Source organism: Dermacentor silvarum, chromosome 4, assembly GCF_013339745.2.
Source record: "Dermacentor silvarum isolate Dsil-2018 chromosome 4, BIME_Dsil_1.4, whole genome shotgun sequence".
Taxonomy (NCBI): domain Eukaryota; kingdom Metazoa; phylum Arthropoda; class Arachnida; order Ixodida; family Ixodidae; genus Dermacentor; species Dermacentor silvarum.
The window spans coordinates 180,823,610-180,840,180 of NC_051157.2; the positions used below are offsets into that span (position 1 = coordinate 180,823,610).

The following is a 16,571-nucleotide window of genomic DNA, read 5'->3' on the forward strand; positions in this document are numbered from 1 at the left end:
ACGAATCTATATGTTAGTTATAGTGGCCATATAAATTGTAGTAAACATTCACACAAAATTCAAATAGTAAGCATAGTGGACATAGTAAGCACGGACCATGTAAACCTGTAAATACCTCACTGGATGACCTCGAGCAATCGCTTTCACAACGCAAGCACTGTGAAGAACGCCGGCAGCGGAGGCTAACGGTTCGTACAGCTGCGCGATTCACCGCAACTCTGAAAATTAGATTCATCATCATTATCTGCCTATTTTTATGTCCACTACTGACGGCCTCCGTGAGTGATCTGCAATGACCTTTGTCTCTTAACTCTGCAACACTAGGGGTGGAGAAAGACAGCCTGGCAAGGAAGACAGCGCGCATGAAGTTAGCAGCCATCCCTGGTCGCCCTGTATCATTGCACCCACCAATGATTACCAACAATTAGATATGGCACGCGGGCCCCATAAGCGTCCGTCGCGCACAGTCCTTCACAGCTACGGCAGGGCTAGAGGAGAAGATGCATGTTCTCCTTCCGATTCGCGTTTGATTACGTGACCTACAACTAACCCGAATATTGAGCGCGTGGGAAATAATGCCATCAAGCCCCCATCCTTTTCGGCTCACTGTTACGCGCTTTTTCCCGCACCCACACGGTATGGGTCGCTCATGTATATGGCTTTTGGATTTAATGCGGAACATCACGGCGCCGACAACCGTGAAAATTTGCCTGAAGTGTCGATATAATTGTATTCGCCATAAAGCTAGAAATAAAAAATTGTTAGCAGAGGGTATATATATATATATATATATATATATATATGTGTGTGTGTGTAGGTTTCGGAAAGCTGCTCGCCCCCCCCCCCCCCCCCCCCCCCGGAAAAATGAAAACTTTCCGCCTATGACCACTGTTATGTCCTAGAAGTCTCTAAGGCATATGAATTTCAACACTCTCTACATCTGTCTTTTAACACGCCGTCATAACTAATACTGGTGTCACACGGCCACTTTCAATTGCGATCAAGCCCGATCCGAACTAAATTCTTGACCACGATTGGCTCCCTCTTGCAGCATACCCAAAGGATCCAATAGTCGAGAAATTCGAAGTGCGCCATGTGACACCCACATAAAACGATCTTTCAAATAAATGCCTTCACATTTTACACAGCGTTGCGAAAACATTTTTGCAAATTAATTTCCTTACACTGAAGTTAATGTGTGCATAGTTTCTTTTGTGCCATTTTTATCGCTTTTGCTGCACTGTGTGCATTAGTTATGCTTGACTTAAAGGCAAACAAAGATTTGTGAACAAATATTTGCCAAATGCTGTTAAAATTATGTTAAAAGGAAAGACTTCACTAACAATGCCAAAGAGTGGCAAAGGTCATTGTTCACCATGAAGTAACAAGTTTGCTGTACCACTAGTGCAACTGCCATGTCGCATATACATTTGCAAGTATGACAAGGTATTGGGGGGTCTGCCCCCTTTCTTATAGAGAAAACAGGGGCCTCGGGTCGTGTCGGTGCATGATTCAAATGGAGAGAGTAAAAAGACAGCCGTGGACAAACAGCACCCCCATGGACAAACAGATAGCAACTTGAAAACAACATGCCTGTTAGACTAAGATAAAAAAAAAAAAAATGGCTCAAGAGCAGTACACTAGAGATTACAAATTATCTATGTGCCGTAGATTTATCTTTACAGCCTCCTCAAGCTCACAAAGTCCTAAGGTGACATAATTGGTGCTCTCAGGCGATGCAGCAATCTTGCTTTGTACTCTTATCTCGTCGTCTGCTTTCCGTCCAGACGGCTAACAAATCCACGCATGATATAGATGCCAGTTGCCCAAGAACAAGATAACTGCCTACAGACTGAGTATATATGGTTTTAGGTGACACGTGTCGGTACAGCAGGCCAGCACAGAACAATGACTGTGCAAGTAGTCTCCCACTGCAAAAGGCCTGCCGCAGTGCCACCACCACTATTAATGTGCACGCCAAAAATGACAACATAGCAGCCCTGCACAGACATTACATGTACGTTTGGCCCAGACAGACGGTAAAAAAATGCCCATTGAGAAACAATTTAGCACGCATTTTATTTGTACAGCAACATGGCCCTGTCATTGGATGCTGCACTAAAAATGGTGGACACACACTTTGTCATGCAATGTATCTCACCACCACAAATTTCTTTAAAACTAGATAAAAGCAAGGAACATATTGTACGAAACTTGTGGCAAAGGAGCAATAGGTATAACACACACATAAACACACAAAAAAGATACTGAACCAAAAACAAAAATACAGATCTTTTATTATTATTACTATTTCTTTAGAGCATACATGTGCTCCGTCCTTTCTTGTACATGCTGTTTTGACAATACTCACATAAGACACTTTGGATTGGGCTGGAGTTAAGTAAAACACGTTGTGGGGCTAGTTGGTGCATAGCTTTCAAAAGATGAAGCGCCAACAGTGACAGCACACTAAGGAGGAACAAAGATAGGACAAGGCGCTTCCTGTCTTTGTTCCTACGCCTTGTCCTATATTTGTTCCTTCTTAGTGTGCTGTCACTGTTGGCGTTTCATCTTTTGAAAGTTGGGCAGGAGTTACACAACTATACAAACAAGATTACATTTTTATCTTGTTCTATACACATTTCGTCACTAATTCATGTGCTGAGCTGCCTTTCATATCACCAGGGTTTCTGTAGGTATACATGTTAGATGACAGGAATAGTGACTGTTTGGTACCAAAGTTTTGAAACCCTGAATACATTGCAGACTTTTAGACAACAACAATAGGGACAAGAAAAAATAAAGTAAAATACATAGCACCATGTGGCAGTACTGCTCCACGCAAACATTAACACAGCTGAACAAAATAGCCTTGAGCTCAAAACATCTGGTGCGCCACTTTTATCTCGTGTGCACAGCAACATCAGCTGAGTGATGCAGAAATTACTCACAGATCGTGTGTTTGATGCGCATGACGTATGTGGCAGCATATTAGTCAAATCTGCTTTTTATTACACTAATCAAATATTTAAAAAAGCAATATTCATAGCATATCGATCTGCAACTGTCCATATTCAACTGTGCTGCCCAGTGATGTCCGAAGGAAATTTTTGTTGACTCTAATAGAGATACATCAAAATGCAAAACAATGCACACATATCTCCCTCCTTGACAGCCTTTTCAAGCCTCATATAAATAAAAACACTATCCAAGAGCCTAGCAGATGTAATGGGTAAGTAACGACTACCACGACATCATATTGAATCGCACCTTCGCAAGCCCTGCTATATATGTTAATTGGGTTGACATCCTCATCTTTTACTAAACTGTCTCCTCGCTTACACACTCTTTTTTAGACATTACGATGATGTCATTTCGTGCCGTTTAATTCATGGTGCGATGTGTGCACAACACTACTGGTGCGTGCACAACTAAATGGGATATATGTAGAATCTAGGCTGAATTTTACGCATGTGCAACTACTGGATAATATATATAATATTTTTCAGCCGTAATACGTAAATGTAAATTTCCGCCACCTTCGCTTCTTTCTTTTTCGGACAGTTTTTCGTGACACATACCAGAGGCCGAGATCAACCCGACACTGAATGAGTAGACCGCTTACGCGCGCCAGCTTGAATGAATGGGCACGACAGGCGCGGTTCATTGGAGAAGCAACACGAATGGGAAGGAATAAACAAATAGATACTAAAAACGCACTATAAAACCCTCGCGGGCTAGCCAAAAGCAGCGTTTCGTATCGGTCTCCGGCCGTGCCACTGATCGATTCGCACGTTTAATAGCACGAATCGACAAGTCAGGGGCGCGCAACACGGTGAACACACCGCGACCGAGCGAGGACACAGTTCAGCGACAAATGAATGACGACCGCTGTGGTGGATAGGCGAGCCGCGATTCGAGGGCTACATAGAGGGGCCTGTGCAGAACGGCACAATTTGCGGACTCCACGTGAAACGGGCGAAGAACCCGCACGTTACCTGCCGTCGTGTCTTCCAGCGCCGGAGTGCAGACCTCTCGATTCTCTCGTCCGCTGTCCCGAGAACACACAAGAAGGGCCGGTCTCGTGCCGCAGCTCTCAGAGGACTCGCTTCGGACCGACGACGAGAGTCGTCGCTTCACTTCAGACGAGCAGCAGCTGCCTTCTGACGGCGAGACACATGAACGAGCAGCTGCACACTCGCGTCCGCATCCCAGTCACCATTACGGGCGATGTGCCGCAAAGCGCCGTTAAAATGCCCGACACATGCGAAACTGGGAAACTGCGAAAGCAGAGAGAAAAAGGGCGCGCCACTGGCGGCACCTTTGTTTAGCTACGGGCAGTGCATCGAAATACCTTTTAACTTTAGGCACGTTGTGGCACTGCAGTACTATTTAACTCGGCCCATCGGACACGTACAATTCTTCTAATACGTCCAGTTTATTGAATAGAATATGTCCATGAGTCGCATTAAAAGGAGCCGCTTCGAAAATTCAGTTCATCGCTTCAAGGCAGCATCAAGTTGAAGGTGTAGCGTAGCAACCACAGTTGTTTCGAATGACGGATGTAGCTGCTAAAACACACACGAACACCCACTCGAGCGCGCCTTTCGCGAGGCTGATTTCCTGTCGTCTGCCGTCGGTCGTGCTCGCGGCAACATGTTACTGCGTGCTGCGTTTATTCGCTTGCGGTCGTCGTCGCTCGTACGTATTAGATCGATCTGCCCTGCTTTTTCATTTGTTCGGTGATTCAACTTTGAACACCGTTGAACAGTCACTGAAAGCTGCCATGCACATATTTATAATTTTCTCGCATAATGTAGGTCTTCACCTTGCTACCCATCGTGTTTCTTGCGCGAGGTTGCCCTGCGACTTACTTGCTGGTCATTTACCAGTGCTACTGGTTTGTTATCGGTTGATAATGATTTAGATGTGTGCCTGAATGACTGGTCGATATTCGCACCGCGGATCTGCTTCCTGGTGCCCAAGCAGTGTGTTTGTGTGCGTGTGTGTGAGAGAGCGAAAGAGAGATGGTGGATCAGTTGGGAAGAAAGCGCATGGCGACATTCGTTCAACATGAGAGGGCCGGTGTACACTTTCTTAATCAGTCGCAGTCTGTCTTGCACTGAAATATATAACAAAATGCAACTGGGACAGCTAAACGAAATTCTGGTGGGAAAGCAGCATTTGTTCATTATAAGCGTAGTTTTCGTTTTAGCGAACTACGCATGGGGCGGGGGTGGGGGGGCATGTATACACGAGGGATCCCGTTGTAACGAACTGATTATATACATCGAATTATTTGCTATATCGAAACATTTGAAGTGTATGGATGTTATCAAGGGTGATTCAACTAGGTAACTGTCAGTAAGTTCAACGTGGATGTACCACCAAAATGTACCACTTTTTTTTTTCCCCCTCTCGGCAGCATCCACAGATTCAGACAAGGCAAAAACCCTTGTTGTCATCAAAAACGTATGCTTAGCCTCTTCCTCTGTTCAGTCACACTTAGCAAGGTTAGCATGTTTGTGATTACTAGCAGTAATTTGGCAAATTGGGGGCCAGGTCACAGGTGCAGGTGAAAGAAAGCCATTGGCACTTTAAACTACTCCTTGAAAGTTGTATTTGATTGAACAGCGGGCTCCATAATGAATATTATACCCTTGTGTGTGAGTGATCGAAGGCCCTTTAGTTCTCATTTACCATCACAGCGAGTAAGTTTAAGTACTTAAGTTTTTGAAATATATCCACATGTGATACAATATATATCTTTCTTCAAAAAAAAAAAAACAATTGGTGGGCGTGTGCGAGACTGAGAAAAGTGAAATCATGCTTAGACTCAACAACTACCAGTTGCAGTAAATGTTGGGCTTGTCTTTGGATGTTACTAGAGCATTTTCTTTGTAGTCTGTGTATGACAAATTTTAATTCAACATGAACAAAATTTGTTATATGTGGGATTGAATAAATCAAATTACTATGTTACTGAAGGAATTTTTGTCAAAGAGGAAAGAATGAATGACAACTAGACTTCTTTGTACAGGAAAGTCATATACAAGTGCAGGCTAGCAAATAAATTAATTGAAGTAGCTTAATCCTTGATGGGGACATGTTTCAGATCTCATTAGTTGTGTGGTCCGTTCTTTGTTTTTATCCTGTTTTAGAGTTCACATTTATAATTCTTGAATATGAGGTCAAAATATTCTTTACTTCTACCTTCAACACTGCCTAAATTTGGTTTTGTCTGCCATTTTTATTGATTTATGTCGCCCTCCTGCAGAGTCTTCATTTTGACAAAGCACGCTTGAGTTGTTGGGAAAACTTACTTGTGTTGTGAGAAGTGACTATATCCATATACTGGATATACTGAGTGCTTCATGATGAGTGTCTTGAACTATAAAAATAGAGGATTTTAGACATCAGAAGCATGTACATTTAGGCTCGGTGGTTATTGACTTGAGCAGAAAAAACAATGCAACATAAGGAAGAGTCATTCCTTACATCCTGTCTCTTGGGCTGTTTTTGATGCTCAATTCTATAGACAAGAACATTTCTGCTGGCCAATATTCATTGCAGTTTAATGCACAAGAAAATTTGTGATAGTTTCCTGTAAGCTAACCTTCACTAATAAGCCAGTTAATGCTTGGGCACTTAGTTGGAATCCCAAGAACTGCACTATAGTTTCGAGATACTAGTTTGAAAACTGTATTGTCGAGATGCATTCTATGTGTACATGTATCTCATTTTCTCACAAAGCCTTCCTCAAGAACTGCAGCACAAAATTTATCATTATGTCCTGAATTATCTATTTTCAACATTTGGAGACAATTGTCAACAAAACAGCCTGTATACCTCAAGAATAGAATACAAGCACTGCACCGATATGGAACGTTACACTGTGCTAGGCGCGCGCAGTTGAGATTGTACAATGGCAGGTTTGGCAAAGATTAGAGCGCATTAATGAGTAGTATAGATCTTTGTTATATTATTAATATATTTAATGTTATGTGCATACTGGAAGCAGGCAAGGCCAATAATTTGATTTTTTTTAGCGTTGCAAGAGGGAACTGAATTTGAGTCTGCAAAAGCTTAATGCTTGAGCTATTTCTGGCACATAAATTTATATTGGGGGGGGGGGGGGGGGGGGGCATAACATTTTTGCTTGCTCCAACTATTCTTTTCCATAAAACACATCAGTTGCCTTAGCAAGATGCTTTCTTGGACAACAAAAAGAATCGAGCACTGGTGAAGTTCGTACATATCAGGAACCTAGTATCAGCACACAAGGGAGGATGAAAGACCGTGGAAAACACAACACAGTGCGCTGACTCAAACAAACTGAATTTTGTTGGGAAAGCATCCAGTACATGTACAGGAACAAAACATGCATGCTTCAAGCGATGTGAAAATAAACAAAAGTACAGCCTGTTAATCAGGAATCAGCAGGCTGTACTTTTGTCTGTTTTCACTGTGCCTGGTGCATGTGCGTTTTATTGTATATGCATGTATATGTGCTAGATGCTTTCACTATATACAGAATCTACGTTGTGCCTTCCAGCATTCTTTCTCTCTTGTGCAATGCTATTACATTTTCTTGGACAAGGTTGTGCATAGTGAGCAATAGAAAACATTCCACAGAGAAGAAAAACAAGTAAGCACAGTGCACATACAGGACAAGAAGCAGCACTTCTCCTGTGCATGGTTTCAGTCATGACGGGCACGGAGTGACTAAATGGAAGACGAAGACGACGACATGTGAAGAAGAGCGGTGACAGTGCATCGGCGCCAGAAGCACGGGCCCAACTGAGTGAGAAAAAAAAAAAGGAGAAGCAGGCGGAAGGGCGCGTGAGAGAGTTTGGTGGGAGACTGTGAGCGTGGCAGACGTGGCGGGATTGAAAAGACGGTGTCCAGGGTGCGAGAGTGGCGGCCTGCCAAGTTCCTGGCCAGAGGTCGCTGCAGGCTCCCATCTGGGCACACACACATCACCAAGCTCCTTCCCGTAGCCTGCAGTTGGCGAACGTCGCAAGGGCGTCCAACCCTGTCTCACTGGCTGTGCCGTGCCCAAGCTTTGGCTGGCGAATGCCGAAACGGCATCTGGCCGTTGCCTCCTTCACATCGAAGCTCAACCCGCTACAGCACCGTCAACTGCCGCTGCTTCATCAGGTCTGCACCAGCGTTGAACCTTGTTGCCAGCATCTCCGCAAGTTCCACAATGTGTCAAGCGTGTACCATGACTCGGTGACATTCTTTCATGACCTCTCATAGTGATCTTTGAAGAATGGTGTTAATGCCTAGTTTGTTTTCTATGCCTTGTGTTTAGTTGTCCTGTAAATATAACTTTTGTGTTTTCTGGGCATCTGTACAAACGACCTCGTCTATGCTTTGTTTTCAAGTACTTTGTTTTAAAAAGCAATCTAAAAACGAACCACTTCACTTAGCTTTGTGACAGTGTCCCAGTTTGTTTGTTCTATGCCAGACAGCAGTGTACCCCTTTGTCACATCTGCAGCGGCTGTTGCAACCAATGCGCACATACTCGGAGGGCAGCAGGGCCACCGTCCTCAGCGAGGGCTTCATCCATAGGGCAAACGAAGACACCGAGACCCAGCGGGCACGACTGCTCTACCAGAGTCGCAAGCGTGGCATGCTCGAGAACGACCTCATCCTCAGGTGTGCACTCAAACTGTGGCGTAGCACGTGATCCGTCATATGCATTTTGTGCTCGAGACGCAATTCGACAGGAGAAAGGAAGTGTAAGGGTGTGTCATTGTAAAAGCAGAAAAATGAAGAAAAGATCATAACCCGAGCGTGAAGAACCTTGTAGAATGACTAAGAACAGACATCAACAAAAGGCGATCGAGGGAAGCGTCAGGCTGGAGCCGGAGTTTTGATGAGGGCACTGGTCTTTGTCAAAGGCAAGTGCGTTGTTGAAACGATGTTGCCCCGATGGAGACAAGTCATTCTCCTGAAAAATCCTCTCCAGCAACATTGCTTGTTTGACCACTGTTGATTACTTCAGGTCTCTATCCTTTTCTGAACAGTTTGTCTTGTTGCAGGAACAGACATGCCTCGTAAATCTTTGTCGTTAGAGTGTGCTCACTTTATGTTGCTGGCAAATATGTGCTTTTTCAAAGACCATCGACATGTAAATAATAAAATGCACTACACGGCTGCAGCAAGCTGCGAGTGATGTGCACCATAGAGCTGTGGCACAATGAGGCCTGTGCGGCTTTCACAGGGGTGGGCCAGTCTGTCATTGTTGTTGGTGAAATTGATGAAAGGAAAAGTTTGTCATTCATCCAACTGTAGTGTGGGGCTACGAAGCAAACCCATGTGTTTTTTATTTCAAAACGAAATCTTTGCAACAGAAGAAAAATTAATCCTGCTCCAGGAATGAAATCCATGACCACATTTCTGGGACGGTCGCGCTACCATCTGAGCTAACCAGGAAGCTAGCAGATTGTAGAGTGAGGCTGAATTAATCGACAACTCGAATCGGGGCAACGCTTGTGCATGCCTGTTAGCTCTCCCAATTTTTTTTAAGGATTGTGAATTTGGGCTTGTTTTATAAGTCTATGAATGGTTTGTTAAAGTTTATCAAAAGTAGTTTCTGTTTGTAAAAAAAGGTTTTATAGGTGTTGGAGGATGGGGTGGTGCATGATTGTAAAAAATGCACACATAAAAGAAACTGTGCCATCCTTTTGTGGCAGCCCAAGATGACTTATACTAGACGGGCACCTGCTTTGAGCAAATTTATTCAAACATGTTTCTGCAGCAGCTGAAATTAGCAACAGCAATGTTGCTGAAAAAGTAGCTGTTTTCTAAAAATACTGTGTTGATTGTCAGTCTCTGCTGCGGCAAGTTTGCTATTTACTGCTACTGCTTGCCTTGACTGATTGCCGTGAATTGTGGCTAGTTGCTGTAAAGAACATCTTTGGCCATTCCTCAAGGAAACATCATGATGAAGCAATCACTGTGGCATGTCTTTATTGGAGCATCCTGAGTTTGCAATGTTCAAGCGTAGTCTCATAACTTGCAGGAGTGTTTCACTTATTATGTGCACACATTTTTCTATCTACCCCTTTTTCAGTTTGAAGTAATATTTGCTTTTGCTTTAAACATTTCTGCCCTGCATTGTTTGCTCGTCTGCCTTGTTGCACTACTGTTTCTTTCAGGAGCGGCCAGTGATCTCGACGTGCATAAATGAGATACACATCTATCTTTGTTATAGTGAAGTCACATTAGCAGTGATTCGGTTAGCCTGTGTGTGCCAGATAAAATTAAGTTATTACAGCCGAGGCTTGCTTGGCTGAAAGTGAGTTGGTGCTCAATTTCTGGTGCCACTGAAATGTCCCAAGACTTTCTTCAAGTCGTGAAAATTAACTGCTGAGAATTGTTTGGGATAATTTGAACTGCAGGAAACACTAACTGGGTCACTTTTCTTGACAGAATTCACATGTAAGTGGATGAGAAAACTTGCGCGCTTTGAGAGTTGAATGGAAGTTTGGAGATCTCGTCGGTTGGCTTCAAGCCAGGAGTGTAGTTTGAGTTTTTCATCTATTACAGTACGTTCGCAGCCAAGCACTTGGCCTCCTTCAATGCGGAGCAGCTGCAGCAGTACGACAGGCTCATTAACCTGCCTTCCAACGACTGGGACATCTACTACTGGGCAACGGGTAATCATTGAAATTCTGATGAGGCCTTACAGCATGGAAACACACACAAGCGATCAGAACAGGCGCTGTTGTGCTCTGCTTTGTTTATTTCTAATGCCTGCTTTTTGCACCTCTTGCATTCACTGATCCTCCATGTAGTCATCACACAGTCCTCTGCGAAGACTTTAGCAACTGTAGCACACTGTCTCTACAGGAAGCTGCAGGAAGTGGGAAGGTGACCAGAAGAGTTCAGGAATTTTCAGGATCGAGGTGCTTTAGTAAAAGAAAAATTTTGTGATACCCCCATTTGGCAATGCAGTGCTACTTCTTAAGGTAAACTTTGGAAAGCTAACTTTATAGTAGATGAAAAAAAAAAAAAGCTTTCTAATGAGGAATAAAACCCAGGACCAATACCAGCCTGTTCACTGTACTAAATTAGCTACAGTAACTGGAGGTGGGAGATGGCAGCACAAGGGTCGTATTAACAATTCCTGTGCGAAATATTTTTATTGCCAATTACAGTAGAACCCCGCTGTTACGTTTTTCACGGGACCGTAAAAAAAAAAAAAAACGTAAGAGCCGGGAAACAGGAAAAATTGAGAAATTGGAGTAGTGTTGAACTGCACACAATATTAATTCTTACGTGCGACAAAAAGTAGTTTCGCCCGACAGCCGAAGTATCGATTGCGATGAGCTATACAAAGTAAGAATAGTAGTTTTATAGTCTGTATAAACTTGTAAACATTCGGTTATTAACTAATTAACAAACATGGTGTCAGCGCCCACAGGCAAACATGAACGCATCACACTCGATGAGCGCGGACACGCGCAGTTAAGCGCCGCTGCAGAAGCGAGCGAAGTGACCTTCGTGCTGTTGTCTATCGCTTCAACCCAAACTGAGCGCCGAGAACACGCAGCACGCACAAAGCCACGGCTCGCACCTACACTGTGTAGAATCTGCCCCCACGCAGATCGCTTTCAAGACACGGCCCGCGGGACCGCACGCCGCCGCGCAGTATGATGCCAGAGCACAACGCTGCCCGCTACCCCCCCTCGCTCCCTCGCTGGTGCCTCGAGCACAACGGAAGGAGGCGCGCTTCCTCCCTGCTTTTCTTTCGCGCGCGAGACGCGGTCGTTGGTTCCCCTCGCGCGCGGCTTCCCTCGCACGCTTTCACTCGCACATACAGCATACGGTGCGCGGCGACGTATGCTGTATGTGCGAGTGAAAGCGTGCGAGGGGAGCCGACGACTGCATCTCGCGCGCGAAAGAAAGCATACGCGCGCGGCGACGCCGTCATTGCCCTTGGACTTTATACGGAACATCTATGAGCCAAAGCCAATTTTAGGGCCGCAACGCGTCATAGACATCATCTTTAGATAGCAAAAGCGGATATCAAAGGCCATACTTTTGCTGGCGGAAACCGAAAATACCTAATAAATGTCGTCCCCAGCACTTTGGGTGGCCTATGCCATCGTCAAGCAACCAAGCCAAGCGACATGAAAAGTCAAAATGGCCGCTCGGGCCGGCGCGGTGTGGCAGTTCGCAACGTATGATGCGGGAACGGTCCCACAGTTGCGACGTAACAGCGGGGTTACCAATGCATTGGGTTCTATGGGAGCTGTGCCTGGACCGGCCGAAAACGACGTAACAGCCGGGAAAACGCAGCACCCGGGAACGTAACAGCGGGGTTCTACTGTATATGGGCACTCCAGGTGTGTTCGCCCCCATGGCAGCCAGCGCATGTGCAGCCCATGTGATGCGAGACACACACAGTGCATATCTCGCCAAGGTGTCGCCCCACATATTGTTGAGCACCCTACCAATAGTGTCAGTGCAATGCTTAACTTTGCTATCACTTTCATTGCTTTGGATGAAACTTCCAATTTTTCGGAAAATCAGCAATGCTATTTTTTTAATGACTGATTCACTGTGAACAGCAGTTCATTTGTTATTTTCTCTTGTTTGATACTGTTAACTTTTTCATGTACTTTTAAGTTGCAGATAGGCATGGCCACAAAGACAGTCTGTATGAAACTTGACATTTCTCTTGAAAACAGAAGTCAAGCATTCTAGCTTTTGTTGTCCTCTGGGCAATGTGTCATTTTTGTCACTCTGAGGAAAGACAATTGTAGGCGTGTTAGTGACAAAGCCCTTTTGTCGAGCAGTTCACGCACGATAAGCTCCAACTCTTTATTGCAATCATCGGTACAAAGTTGAAGTTCTGAAGGCTACTCACTAGAGGTTTCCAGGTCTAAATATTTACTTAGGAAGCTTTTGCTCTTAGCCAACTTCGATGCCGCCTATTCAAATACTTGTAAAAAGCAGAAATAGTTTTGTGAGGCAACCTTTGACTGATATGAATGAAATTTGTTGCATAGGAGAGGAAAAGTTAAATTCTAGTGACTATTGGGAAGCGGAATTCTGATTTAGGGCCGGAATATATTTTAGAAATTGCCAAAACATGGCAAGTTTGAAAGGAATAGGATCACGAAGTTTACAAATTTGTAACTCTTCACTAAAAACAGATATTGCAATCCTGTAAACTGCATTCATTAGAACGTCTAAAGCAGACCAGCTGTCTATTCATTTATAGCTCACGCAAATTTGTTACAGTGTTTACAAAGGTGCTGCAAAAGTTTTATTCATAGATTAGATGTATATTTTGCAGGGGTGTACGATATATCAATCTTGTCCACTTTAGATGTATTATTAAATGCAGTTTACACAGTTTTTATATAGTTTCTCATTGTTGAGTTACAGAGTTGTAAACTTGATAGTTTCCTAAATTTTGCACTTTTTGATAATTCTTCCTAGTCTTGCTGTCTCTGGATATTAACTTTTTCTTTTAAATGTAACAAACCTCATCAAATTTGGTGCAGTGGTTGCTGAGAAAAATGATTTCTTCTTTTCCCATGTATTTAAATAGGAGCCCCCAAGCCAAAGCTTCCTCTTAGATAGGAAAATGTCCAAAAACACTACAATTTCGGCATTGAAAAAGACGGCCATCGTCACTACAGCCACCTAACACCACACCGCCATTTTTCAAACCCAGGAAAGCCAGACTTCCCCTGCACTTCTGCCAACTGCCCCCCCCCCCCCCCCCAAAAAAAAAATAAATAAAAATAAATAAAGTGTTTTCTGGGAAGCTGGTTCCATCTAGTGGAGCAGCATTCACATTCAAATGGTAAAATGACTGGCATGCAGTAGACAAAAGGAAACCCCTGGACAAGCGAGACTCTTCCTTAGCACAAGATAAGGTTAATTGACAAGAACTGCTACAAAGGAAGCTGTTGACAGTTGCAGCATGTGCCTTTCATCAGTCAGCATGCTTGCTTGTACACTCTACACTCTAACAAATGTTCATGCGAAAAAAATTTTTTACTCCATGTTAGCTAGTCATATGAAACTAATTTTGGATATTATCACCTCCTATGCGAGCAATTTTAAGTGCAATTCAGATGTTTCTCTTTAGGCAAGAACTATGCATGCGTTAAGAGGCCAGACTTTTTTATTTCTGAGAACCGTGACCACTGTTTCTCTCATCAGTAGGTAGCAGCGAAGCAAATGCGCTGCAACCTTCACATTGATGCCATACTGGTACAGAAATTTGAAAAGCTTTTTATCTTGCTTCACTCTTTTTCTTGTAGGTGCCAGGGAGACTCCACCAGAGTTTGAGAGCGAGGTCATGTCGCTACTGCGAGAGCATGTGCGCAATGATGAGCGTGAGAAGAGATTCAAGCAGCCCGACATTTCGTAGTTTGCCAAGGAGCAAAGTGACGGAGGACACCCGACACGCTCGAAAAATGGTTTGGGCAGTGAGGCCAGGGACATAAAGAAAAGGCCTAGCAGAGTATTTGTCTAGTCGGCCTGTTGCATAGCTCTGCCTTCAGGTCTTTTCCCACACAACACTGGCCTCTCAACCAGACAGCAGTCAGTTCAAAGAGCGCAAACCTCCTTTCCTGTAGAAGTTGAAACTGCAGATTAAAGTTTTCTGGCACAGGTGTTTTTCTGTGTGTCTGCTTTTCTATGCATGCTATCGAAAATATTATGCCGACCATGGCATCACTGAACAAGCTAAATACTGTAGGCATGCTCTCTAGAATATCGGTAGAAAATCTTGTTCATTGTGGGTGATGTTGTGTCAAGAAGTTCAGAGATACTACTGAGTCGAACTTTGATGTATATAACAAGGAAATAACGAATTAGTGGATATAACAAAGTAAATATAAATCTTTTTTTATTCTGATATAAGCATGTAACAAATATGTACTAATAATTAATATTGCATATAACGAAGGTAATTTCGTGTTAGATGGAAGTTTGATGCTATAACGAGGTTAAAGTGTATGTGATTTGTAGAATAAGATCACTGCATTATTGCACCTAACAGCAGTATAAATCTCGCCAACGAAACCGGCTTGCTTTGTGGCCTTGCTGGTCAGGCACAAAGCCACGATCACCGATTGGACGAGGCTCTTGGGTTATGTTTTACGCAGCACATGCTGCCACATGTGTGGGGCACTGCCAGTGCTCTTCTAATGGCGGCACTATGAAACACTTCGGAAGTGTTTCGGGTGTATAGTGCATGCAACATGAAAGTGGAAAGCTTTCTACAGAGGATAGCCATAATAATAGTGATATTTAGGTTAGTTGGTTGTGATGCACATTTGAAGTGGCAGCACAAACCACACACATAGAGGAAAAAAACAAGAAACACGGTGCCTTGTTTCATGGCCCTTCTTCTCTGTGTATGTGCGTGATTTGCGCAGTCGTTTCAAGTAGGAATACCAATTTGGTCAAGTCAGACGAAGCTCATAATTAAAAAGCAGCACAGTAAAGTCTCAAGTGCAGAATGAAAATTTATACAGTGACGCTACACAATTATACAGACATAAGCAATTCTTTATCTTTTTTTCATACCAGTAAAGCAGCACAAAAGAAACCAGTGTATTAGAAATTCGTTGAAGCAGAATATAAGTTTAGACAATGTCATTGACCTTCCTGGTTGAACCTTGCTAGTGCCTGTATTCATTTCAATTTGCTGTATAACTTTCCTTTTCTATGCTGTATAACTTTTCTCTTTTTCTTTTCTACATGTTTTGCACCACTCTTCTATCATGAATGTCTATGGCAATATTCTCACAGCTTTTCTATGCATTCTAGTATGAATATCTGCAGCCTGCACATGAATGCACGAGCACCGCACTGCACTTTTTAGTTGGTGCGTGAAATAAAATTTGATCTATATTATACATATAACTTATAGTAAATAGAATCGTAGCACCGTATGTTTATTGCCTCACATGTACATCGTTTTCAATTTCTAGTGCATGAGCCGAAGAAAGGATTCTTGTGTTCTAATAAGTGGAATTGCATTGTACAGCTGGAAGGCTTTGTGCAAAGGCAGCCACAAAAGCACATTGTTTTTCTTTCAGCCATTGCCGATATAGTTGTATTTTGCTAGCTGTCTACTTAGAAAACGCTTACACGTTGACACACATTAATTTGCCAAATTTTCTGTTTTGCTGAAATGAAACGAACTCTGCACAGAACTAGGAAAAAACTTTTTTTTTTTTTCATCAACCTTGAGTGTTCTCCGAAACGTTTTTTTTTTCTTTTTTTTTCAAAGAAATCTGTCTCTTATGCTTGTGTTAAATAATATGGTGGGATCTATGAAGTGTCTGCAAAAGTCAATTGAACCGGTACCTTGGAGGCATTCACATAAAAAAAGGCAGGACAGTGCACTGCAAAGTTTTCTGTTTCGAAAGGAACCCACGAGTTTATTTTGAAAGGAACCGTTATCACATTGACAATGTTCGAAAGACGCCTGTGGCTGAAAGTAATAGTTCCCATCCAATTGCTTTACGCTCAATGAGGAATTAACTTTGGGATCTGATTAAAGTAAGTAAACTCATAATCG

General features: G+C 43.3%; 2 protein-coding genes across 5 annotated transcripts in view; one reads left to right on the plus strand and one right to left on the minus strand.

Moving 5' to 3' along the window:
• Positions 1-4,304, minus strand: part of LOC119450794 (ethanolamine kinase 1-like) — a 53,645-nt gene extending 49,341 nt beyond the window's left edge. For both annotated transcript variants that reach the window (XR_007466556.1, XM_037714293.2), the window contains exon 1: positions 3,999-4,304. The gene's annotated coding sequence lies outside the window, so the exon portion shown is untranslated. The remainder of the gene's footprint in view (positions 1-3,998) is intronic.
• A 199-nt stretch (positions 4,305-4,503) lies between these two features.
• On the plus strand, positions 4,504-14,654 carry LOC119450797 (succinate dehydrogenase assembly factor 2-A, mitochondrial). 3 transcript variants are annotated; one of them, XM_049666246.1, is made up of 5 exons: positions 4,642-4,701; positions 5,426-5,472; positions 8,505-8,665; positions 10,562-10,671; positions 14,299-14,654. In XM_049666246.1, the coding sequence occupies exons 3-5, from the start codon at positions 8,520-8,522 to the stop codon at positions 14,406-14,408; spliced, it is 366 nt and encodes a 121-aa protein (XP_049522203.1). In that variant the 5' UTR covers positions 4,642-4,701; positions 5,426-5,472; positions 8,505-8,519; the 3' UTR covers positions 14,409-14,654. The 3 variants fall into 3 exon arrangements, with proteins under 3 accessions (XP_049522204.1, XP_037570222.1, XP_049522203.1); XM_037714294.2 differs by lacking the exon at positions 5,426-5,472 and having other exon boundaries at positions 4,506-4,701; XM_049666247.1 differs by lacking the exons at positions 5,426-5,472; positions 8,505-8,665 and having other exon boundaries at positions 4,504-4,701.
• Positions 14,655-16,571: the final 1,917 nt, after the last annotated feature.

Excerpts from the sequence above, each read along its gene's own strand:
- LOC119450797 (XM_037714294.2), top strand. The coding sequence starts at position 4,657 with ATGTTACTGCGTGCTGCGTTTATTCGCTTGCGGTCGTCGTCGCTC. Across the intron at positions 4,702-8,504 it reads GCTTGCGGTCGTCGTCGCTC|CGGCTGTTGCAACCAATGCG; the intron begins GTACGTATTAGA and ends TCACATCTGCAG. Across the intron at positions 8,666-10,561 it reads GAGAACGACCTCATCCTCAG|TACGTTCGCAGCCAAGCACT; the intron begins GTGTGCACTCAA and ends CATCTATTACAG.